Raw genomic sequence first — 10,529 nt, forward strand, 5'->3', positions numbered from 1 at the left:
CATTTAATGAAGTCGATAAAGTACCAAAATACCCCGCGCACGCTCGCCCTTGCTGCGCGCGCTCACCGCCGCTGCCCGTGGCACTCCGCCCGCCCGCCCCGCCGCGCCCACGCCGCTTCGCCGCATCGCACGCGCTCCGGCTCTGCGCGCACTCGCCCGCGCCGCACTGCGCACGTGCGCTGCCGCCGTCCCGCGCGCCGCGACCCCGATTCGGCTCCCGGCGTCGCGACCCTGTCCCGGCGGTGAGGCTTTGCGCGGGCGGCTCCCGGCGTCAGGGAGGAAGCTCTCGTTGACCATCTCCCACACCTTCTCCACGCGCTGCTCGTTCGTCACCGCCTCGCCCCTCACCTCCACCGCCGCCGCCGCTACAGCTGCTCGCCGGCACCGTGTCGTCGTCGCCGGCGCCCTTGGTGTTGGGGAGGCGGAGGGCGGAGGCAACGGGCTTCTCGAACGCGGACGGCGCGGCGGGGAGCTCCTAGACCTTGAGGTGGCTGGCCATCGGGGGGCCCTTGACGACGACGGTGGAAGCCATGGATGGATCTCCCCACCCCCGGGCCGTGCGCGCGCTGCCGGGATTCAAGTGCGCGCGGCGCGGCGGTGGTGGGAATCTGGGGTCACGGGGGAGGGGCGGCGGCGGCCGGGATGTGCGAGGCGCAGAGGAGGAGGGGGACTGGTCGGGGGCGGCGGGCAGCTCACGCGGGCAATGGCGGGCGGCGGCGAGCGGCGGCAGTGGGGATCTGGGGTCACAGGGGAGGGGCGGCGGCGGCCGGGATGTGCGAGGCGCAGCGGAGGGGGCGGACTGGTCGGGGGTGGGGGGAACGGGGTTCATGGGTGTGGGGCCCGCAGGGGTAGGGTGGAATTTGGGTCTTTTAGACCCAAGAAGCTCCTCAAGAGGATCTTTTTATTCTCTAGACTCCAACCTACTTTTAGAGTCTTTTAGACTCTCCTGTTTGGGTTTTTAGACTCATAAGACCCAGGGACTTATGGAAAAGACGCAGGAAACAAACACCACCTGAAGTGGGTAGAGGTGTTGCCGAGCACTACACTAACTTAGGAGGAACTGAACCCAAGTGACAATGCCAAAAATACTGCCATCATTTTAAGAAGTAGAAAACTCAATTGAGTTGCCAGAGCTATACTATATTGTACTAAGTGTATATGAATTGACAAGATTAGCAAGAAGTTAATATTTTCACCAAGCGAGATCCATGTTGGGAATCAAATAAACTTGATTAATCTCCATATTAATACTGGAGTTTTTTTTTCCTTTGGCGTAATGGTATCACATCATAGCTGTTACTACTGTGAGAATTAGCTAATCTGAATAAACAGAAAACAATTTAACAGTGGCAAAAAAAATGTTGGTGCAGGTGAGACATTAAGCTTCTTGATAGTGACCCACTACCCTTTTCCACTGGGAGTTGTCAAACTCAAGCAAATATGCAGAGTGACCTCTTTAGCTTTGGCTTAAAAAGAAACAGGGATAAGCTGCTTTAGTGGAGTACTAGGATGCTAAAGCCACTATATCCTGCCACATCCGAAGAATCAAGCCACGCCATTGCACACCCTGAAGCATATATCATTAATGAACTGAGACCCCTTTAAGATTCTAATGGTGCATCCGTGCAGGACCCAGTTGTAATTTTTAATGAGGGGATGATGTTCAGCTCAGTAAATGTGTGCCACCTAAGATCATGGCTCTTCAATTTGGTTCTAGCTGCAAGATCTGTCGTTTTTGGCTGCTTATTAAATACTATTACCATACGCAGAGGCCAAGTTTTAAAAGAGATGTAAATCTAGCTATAAGGTGTCGTTCCTCACTAATCAAAACATTGATTTTATGGCTTCATACTGAATGTCTTCTTTCTTCCTTTCAACTCGGCTTGCCTCTCCTTACTTGCCGCTGCGAGTACTAACCTCAATGAAAATGTATTTTTTTATAGATACTGATTAGTTGGATAGCAGTGGCTATCTATATGAACCCTATCCTATATTTAGATATAGTTCTCTTGTACAAGGTGACATTGCTAATATATGCAAGCACATTTGTAAAGCTTCTAGCTAGCCGGCTGGTGCCAAATGGATTCATTCCCAAGTACGTGCAAGATTTGAACATAAAAATGAAATAAACAAAATTCAAGGTCAAGGATCTTCAATTTTGTTCTTATGCAGAATAAGATATGTTGTTGTTGGCTATCTATAGGGAGGTATAAATACAGCTATTTTTAATGGTGGTGTTCCTCACTAATCTCATGAAAATTATGAAAATATCTCTAGCTTATTTTCCATCATTATTTGATCATCATCAGATGAACAATAATTCTTCTTCCTCATCATCTTCTTATATTTGTATCGCCTAGCTTGTCACATTGCCTTTCATTTCCATCTATAACGACTCTTGCCATTAAATGTGTAGGCATCATTTTGTGACGCTTCTGCTTCCTTGCCAAACTTCTCTGCCGCACTTGTGGTGTACCACTGCATATAAACCATCTTTCCCCACTTGAAGTTCTAGCCTACCACTAATTTGGCCATTGTCACAATCTTTTCGTCCCTCCATCTAATCATAGCCCTTTGTCCATATCCTAATCATTAAACTCTCTTCCCTAAATACTAACATTGGCTAAAAATATGTGTACCAATAGATGACACAGTTAAACTTATAAAAAATCAAATAAAAGGCTATATCTTCCATCATGAAAAGTTATAAAACAACATCTGGTATTTCACAATATCTCTAGTAGAATCGTCTATACATTTGGATAATATAAGGTTTTATTGCATAAGGATATTGGTTACCATTGGCTAGGTAGCGGTTGAGATTAAGCTATATGCAATCTATCTGCAACTTAAGTTCAATTGTTATGTACATTCCATCACTAACAATATCTATATACACATTCACTTTTCTACAATATGATCGTACTCAATGGATTCATTCCCAACTAATGCACCTTCTAGATAATTCTTTCCAACTAAATCTATAAATTAAATAAACAAAGAAAGGGACATAATGACATAAAGGTGTCAAAAATTAAATCAAAGGTCAAGGCTCTTCCATCTCTTTATATATGTCCATAATACCACATTTATCAGTTTTAGCTATTTATTATATAAGAAAGCTTTTACAAAGAAGAATTCCTCTTTCGGTTGCGGCACCTCACATGCCAACCTTTCTTTCATCTTTATATGCAAACAGTTCTTGTCATCGAAATTTCTAACATGAGTTGCCCTTATTGTTCATCAATGTATCATAGCATCTTTTCTGATTTAAAGCTCTAGCCCGATACTAGTTTGGACACTGGACCATGGTTGCATAACTTACTAGTTGTCTACATTACAGTAAACCTAAAACCCCTCTTTCTCGAACCATGACCTTGAAAAAAAATGCACACAAAGGAAAAGGTTAAACTTGAAAAAAAGAAAAAAGTTTATGTTTGCTAGCACCGAACTATAAACGGCATTGTTGAGAAAAGTTATAGTAAGGAAAGTCTATGTTTGGCGCCATCAAAACTATGAATGTCGTCCGTTACTTCACATAATAACTCTAGTAACGTTATGATATACTTTGGATAATTAGATTTTAGCTCATAAAGACATCAACTTCCATCTGTTGGATGGCAGTTGAGATCTAGATATATGTACTTGATATGCTAATTAGATTCAATTGTCATAGACAATGTACGGTCGGAAAATGCGCAAAAGCACGTTTTGTTATAGTGCTAGGTAGGTCCATTCTCAAATTTTTTATGTTAGCTTCAACATGTCATTAAAACAATGCTCTAATGAAAAAGAAACCATGGGCTCTAACAGAATCACAGCTTCTCATGTGAAAGCTCCTTTGTGTATCCCATCTCCACACTCAATCCTTTCCAACAAACACTATAATTGAAAAGTAAAAATAATTTTTCAATAATTCATCACCAACCCAAGAATTCCATGACCGCTCCTAAGTCCTAACTATCCCTCTCCGTCTCTCTATGTCTTTTGTTGTCTATCAATACACTGCAATATCTCTTTCCTCACTTCAAGTTCTATATTACTACCGATTAGAACACCGCCTCAACTTCGCGTTCCTCCCTCTAAACATAGCCCACTGCTAGACCTTAAACATAAAACTCCTCTTTGACGAACACTGAACTAAACAAAAATATATGTTCCACTAGAAAAAGTGAAAATGAAAAAAAGTACATGAAGAAAAGTCTACATTTGTCGACATGAGAACTATAAACGATATCCGTTACTTCCCTGTAGCTCTTTTGACGTTATCACAAACTTGGATAATGCGATCTTTTAGCGTATAAAGGTATCGACTTCCGTTATTTAGATAGCGGTTCCGAATCTAGCTATAGCATTACACGTTACTTAGATTTAATTGTCGTATACAACTTACGGTCGCGAAACGCACAGACACATTTGTACGTTCCGGTCGGCACTTGGTGGATTCATTCCCAAATCCGCATGATAGATTCTACGATGCGTAAAAGTAATTCTCTAATACGGAAAAAATACCATCGCCTCTAACAGAAAGATAGGTTCTAGTGTGAAAGATTCCTTGCGTATCCTATCTCTACATACAATTTCTTTGCAACTGACCCTGTAGATGCAAAGCAGAGGAGCTTTTCAAATAATCCAACACCAACCAGAGCAAAGCAGAAACAGAAGCGAAAAACGTCACCAACAAACCCAGGTCGAGCAGGAAACTCCAAGGCCCTGCATAAGCAAAACCGCCGCCGAAAGAGTAAGAAACCAAAAAACCAAGGGGAAAAAAGGAAGCCAGCCACCGAAGCGAAGCGGGCGAGCCAAGGGTTTTTGAGTAATCCGACGCGAGCACGCAGCCCCCCGCCCCCCATCCCCTCTACTCCACTACTACTACTACACTCCCCCCCCCCCCCCCCCCCCCCATTCCCCGCAAACTCTCCTCAAACCAGGCGACGACGCGGCCCACGCCATGAGCTAAGCATTGAGCCAGTCGCCGCTCGAGTCCTCGGCTCGTCCTACCGCCAGCGCGAGCGCCCCGGGGGCTAGGGTTTGGATTCGTGGGTGGAGCCCGAGGCTAGATCCAGCGGGGAGGGGGAGGGGGGAGGGGGGGAGGGAGGTGGTGGGCCCGGCCGGCGCGGATGGCCGCCACCGCGGGGGCGGCGGACGACGGCGGGAGCGTCGGTGGGAGCGTGGGCGGGGAGAGGATGAAGCTGCTGTGCAGCCTGGGCGGGCGCATCCTCCCGCGCCCGGGGGACGGGACGCTGCGGTACGCCGGCGGGGACACCCGGATCGTGTCCGTCCCGCGCGGGGTGTCGCTGCCGGACCTCCTCGCGCGCCTCGCCGACGCGTACGGCGGCGCCACGGGCCCGCACTTCGCGGTCAAGTACCAGCTCCCCGACGAGGGGCTCGACGCGCTCATCTCCGTGTCCTCCACGGAGGATCTCGACAACATGGTCGAGGAGTACGACAAGCTAGGCGGCGCCAGCCCGAAGCTGAGGGTCTTCATCTTCCCCATCCTGGATGCAGCGGGCAGCAGCGGCGCCGTGGGGGAGGAGCTGGAGGGCGGGAGCTTCGATGCTGGCCTCCGCTACCTGGAGGCCGTGAACGGCATTGTGCGCAAGGACAGCATCGCGAGCCTCTCTTCCACGCAGTACTCCGACGGGGGGCTGCCCCCTCCGGCGCCATCAGGGGGCGGCGGCCCGGGGTCTCCGGCCGCGCTTTCCCCCACCTCCACTAGCTCCAATGATGCTGCGAGATCGAACATCAGTGGGGCTGGGGCGACGCCTCCGCCGCTTGTTGATGTCTTCAGCAATGCTGCACCTGCTCCTGTACAGGCGAAGCCACAGGAGATTGCCGCGGAAGGGAGGGCTCCCCAGGTGAATCCGCATCCACATCCAGAGGTGGCTGCACATCCGCATCCGCTTCCGGAGGCGACAAGGTACCGGCAGCCACTGTCGCAGCTGCCACCGCTGCCTCCTGTGTTCATGAACGATCATAGAGATGCCATGCAGGGTCTGAATCAGCCGCCACCAGCGCACGGGGCGAGATTTGATGACTGCAATCTGTGCTTGAAGGCATTGCCTCACGCTCACTCTGATCCCGTGATGAATGAGTATGGCAATGAGGTGCACGGAGGGGCAGTGCCTGAGCCGGGGCCTGTGTTCATGAGCCTGCGGCCTGAAGATGTGGCAAGGATCATGATACCGGATAGGTCTGCTCAGGCTCCATTGGGGGCTTATGGATACACGCATATGCATCAAGTGCCGCAGGACAGGGTGTATGTGCCGAAGGTGGAAGGGGTTACAAACTCAGTGCTCGTTGACCCAACTGGCTTGCATCAGCATGTGTATGTGCAGCAGCAGCAGCAGCAGGTGCCACCACAGCAGTTGCCATCTACCTATGGGTTTAGCCATATCCCTGTGATTCCTAGCGAGGACAGAGTAGTTTCTCCAAGTTCTGCCCATACTGATGTTGCGAGCTCTCATTATCAGTTTGTGCCTTCTGGCCATGCGATGGCTCAGTATCCAGTGAAGCCAGCTAGTCCCAATAATCCACTTGCTGATGAAGGTAGTTTAAGTGGCAATTCAAGGCATCGTGAGGATGGGCAGGTTTATCGTGACAATGTGCCTCCAGTTGCGCCTGTGGCTGTGCCAAATTATGTGGCAAATGTGGACAGGATGATGGATTCGCTCTGGGTGAGTCCCAATGAGGCTTCAGGATCTACTGAACAAAGGAAGCCCACCATGTCTCCTGACAGTGGTTTGCCTCAGCATGCAATACCAGAACACTCTCAGGGGCTCCCAGAGAATAATATCAGTACCAGGCCAGATACCCGAGCAAAAGAGGTTCATCCGAGCAACACCAATACGTTTTTTGATGTGAATGAACCAAAGGTACTGATTCAAACGGAATCAATGCCACCACCATCTGTGGCCAGCTCTTATTTGCACAATGTCCAGCATGTTAATGTGAGCCATATGCCACATATGATGAGCATTGGAGGACCCTATTCTAGTTACGTTGTTGCTACAGTCGGGCCTGGTGGGGTTCCTCAGTCGACTTATGGTATTGATCTAGTCTATCCAAATGCCACTGTTAATACAGTGAATGAGCGAAGAGATGTTCTGCCTGAAGTTTATCACCAGGAAGCTCCACATGAAGTCGTCGCTCCTCCAAGCACAACTCAGGTACCAACACCAGCATTGGCAAATCATGCTCCTAATGTGGATCAAGCAACCACAAATGTGCATGCACTGCCACCAAGACCCAAGAGAGTAGCAAGCAGGGAGAACATCAGCCCAAGGGATCCTCACGCACACAACTCATTGTTGAACTGCAAGGGGCCAGATCTGAATATTCCAGCTGAGGATGTTTCTCTCCAGCTACAGTCAGATCACAGAGGTACACCTGCAGAACATGGTTGTTTTATTAATATTCCGACTCAAACATGGTTGCTATATTAATATTCCATTCTTAGCCATACTTTCCTAACTAGACAATGTACTTGTAATTTGAGTTCTTATTTGCGTCTATCATCAATCCAGGTGATGAAATGTCTAACCCAGATTTACTGGGTATGGAGGATGCGTTAGCTACAGCTAAAGCTCAGTCATCTGATCACCAACCTCCTGTGCCGAATGAAGGAGCTCGGGCTGTTACCAATAAAGTAGACAGTGAAGTTCACCCGAACGAGGTTAGGAGCTGATTATTTCGTTGCTCCTAAATGTCCTTACTCCTTATTTATGTTAGCCTTAATGCTAAACAAGAGAAGCGTGCAGGTTGCCAAGAGCAGACCAGCAGATTGGATTTCAGGATTTTCAGTTACAGATGGACGTTTGCAGGTTAGGATCATCATATGCCATATTAAGTGTGTACATCTCTAATATTGTACTGTGGTTATAACCTTTTGAATCCATGTCCGGTCCAGATTATAAAGAACAATGACCTTGAAGAGCTCCAAGAGCTTGGTTCTGGAACTTTCGGAACTGTATACCATGGTAAATGGAGAGGCACTGATGTTGCAATAAAAAGAATCAATGACAGATGTTTTGCTGGGAAACCATCTGAGCAAGAAAAGATGGTTCGTTCTCATACTTCCTGATCTTTGTTTTTTGCTATGCTTGTCTGTATATTGATGGGCCTTGAATATTTCAGCGGTCGGACTTCTGGAATGAAGCATCTAACCTTGCGGATTTGCATCACCCAAATGTTGTTGCGTTTTATGGTGTTGTTCTAGATGGACCAGGAGGATCCATTGCCACAGTCACAGAATATATGGTCAATGGCTCACTTAGGACGGCTTTGCTGAAGAATGCCAAGTTTGTTCCTTCTTCTATGTTGCATATAACTTATATTCTGTCTGCTGCTTAAAATGCAGAATCAATGATGTTACTGGAAGTGATGTTTTATTTTCCCTGGGCAGGACTCTTGATCGACGTAAGAGGTTAATTATTGCCATGGATACAGCTTTTGGAATGGAATACTTGCACAGCAAAAATATAGTGCACTTTGACCTGAAAAGTGACAATTTGCTTGTTAATTTGAGGGACCCTCAACGTCCAATATGCAAGGTAAGCAGCATGACCAATCTATATTATTCTTTCTTGCACTTTGTTGCTAGATAATATTTGTTCTCTTGTCTGTCATATTCATTGTTAAGACATAGGGAGTGCATCCTGTATCAACATTATATGTTTGGCACTGTATGACCAATGCTTTTGCGAGTTTGAAAGTACATTGCTTGTTACTATTATGAGATGGCCATTAATTTGGCAGATCAAGTACTGCTGATAGGATTGGACTCTTCACTAGATAATACTTGTTACTCTGGCCAATTATGACGTATCTAAAATTATAAACATTAGATGTGGATCATAAACTGAGGCATCCTTGATTAGCACTTGAAGGAACAATGTATTGTGTATGCTTGGATAGAGTAAGTAGCTTATGTCATGTACTCACGTTGCTGTTAAATAAAACCTTAGAAGGCAAATGGGATGCATAGCCATACAATCTAGGACTAAACACCTTTGCTGGGGATCATTTTTGGGTTGTGGTTAAATTGAGGCATATGTTGTTGGCACATGAAGGAATACAAAATATGTATATTATCAAATGGGTGCACAGCTTTATTTCGTAGTTCTGTGAATAAAGCTACAGAACATGAATGGGGCGAATTGGTGTAGAATTTTATGAGAAAGAACTGTCAAAATGCTAACAGCGTGAAATAGTTTTGTTTTAGCTGTATATGGTATAGATCTCTTAGTTCAGGATTTCTTGTTTACAATCTGAATTTTGTACTCTCTTAGTTCAACTAGCATTTTATCATATATTGCCTATATGATACATAGGATTGTAGAATGCCATGGTTTAACATCTTGCGTTTTAAGGTCAAATGAGGTTATTATTATTTTTCTAATTGGGGTGAAAACTGAACAGTGCATCTTTCCCTATATTTCTAGGTTGGTGATCTTGGGCTTTCAAAAGTGAAGTGTCAGACCCTTATCTCTGGTGGTGTCAGGGGAACGCTTCCATGGATGGCCCCAGAACTTCTGAATGGTAGCAGCAGCTTGGTCTCTGAAAAGGTGAGAGAATTCATTTCTATTCTATCTACAATATATGCATGATTGGAGTATCCTTTGGTTCCAACGAGTTCACATAGAATTGACAAATATTTTCATGCTGTCCTCAGGTTGATGTGTTCTCCTTTGGGATTGTTCTCTGGGAACTCCTAACAGGAGAAGAACCCTATGCAGATTTGCACTATGGTGTTATTATAGGTGGGTACAATCCAGCATTGCAGATATACAAAATGCAGTATGTATGCTCAGTAACTTTTATGAATTAGAGCTCAATGTAAGCTGTTCTTTTGTATGCAGGTGGCATTGTGAGCAACACTCTACGGCCGCAGGTGCCTGACTCCTGTGACCCAGAGTGGAGGTCACTGATGGAGCAATGCTGGTCAACAGAACCATCTGAGCGGCCAAGCTTCACAGAGATCGCAAATAGACTTCGCTCGATGGCTGCATCCCAGAAGGTACAGCACTGAGGTCACCAACATCCTGAAAGTTGTACTGGGACCCAGTTCGCTACCCTCCATATATGCCTAGGTTCTGTTCATACCCCCTCCATTTATTCCGTATATTGTAATCAAAAGTTACCCGCCGTGTGTCTACAAGTGTCGCAATGGACGCAGCAGATGCCTATTCATTCATTCATACCGTTTTGGTTGAGGTGCGTTCAATAAGTTTGTAGGTCTAGCGTCCGTTATAGGGGAGTCCGATATTATTATTATTATTTTCATTTCTTCTTCCTTTTCCACCCTTTTCTGGGTAATAATTGGGTTACTTAGAAACATGTTGGTCGGTCGGTTCGGTTGGTCTGTCAGAATGTGAACTGGTTGTTGCTGGGTAAGTATGGTGTGTTGGTATATTACAAGTCTGGGAACAGAGTGAGGTCCTGCTTGTAACTAGACCTGCTTCGGTTTTGTGATTGAGTTATAGTGTTATATACTGAAATCCAAAAAAATCCCCGGGTTCCATTGTAAA

The 10,529-nt window shown here is 46.4% G+C and overlaps 1 protein-coding gene across 1 annotated transcript; it reads left to right on the forward strand.

Annotated features, from left to right (window-relative positions):
* Nucleotides 1-4,886: 4,886 nt before the first annotated feature.
* LOC120671330 lies at nucleotides 4,887-10,529 on the forward strand. Its single transcript, XM_039951633.1, has 9 exons — nucleotides 4,887-7,383; nucleotides 7,527-7,675; nucleotides 7,761-7,823; nucleotides 7,910-8,062; nucleotides 8,137-8,300; nucleotides 8,405-8,552; nucleotides 9,444-9,566; nucleotides 9,674-9,761; nucleotides 9,861-10,529. The coding sequence occupies exons 1-9, from the start codon at nucleotides 5,121-5,123 to the stop codon at nucleotides 10,028-10,030; spliced, it is 3,321 nt and encodes a 1,106-aa protein (XP_039807567.1). The 5' UTR covers nucleotides 4,887-5,120; the 3' UTR covers nucleotides 10,031-10,529.

The sequence above is a fragment of the Panicum virgatum genome, chromosome 4N, assembly GCF_016808335.1.
Source record: "Panicum virgatum strain AP13 chromosome 4N, P.virgatum_v5, whole genome shotgun sequence".
Lineage (NCBI taxonomy): Eukaryota > Viridiplantae > Streptophyta > Magnoliopsida > Poales > Poaceae > Panicum > Panicum virgatum.

What these genes read in the sequence shown, in the direction of transcription:
- LOC120671330 (XM_039951633.1), top strand. Translation starts at nt 5,121, where the DNA reads ATGGCCGCCACCGCGGGGGCGGCGGACGACGGCGGGAGCGTCGGTGGG. An exon ending in GTGAAGTTCACCCGAACGAG is followed by an intron (nt 7,676 to 7,760) that starts GTTAGGAGCTGA and finishes AGAAGCGTGCAG; the next exon opens with GTTGCCAAGAGCAGACCAGC. An exon ending in CATCTGAGCAAGAAAAGATG is followed by an intron (nt 8,063 to 8,136) that starts GTTCGTTCTCAT and finishes TGAATATTTCAG; the next exon opens with CGGTCGGACTTCTGGAATGA.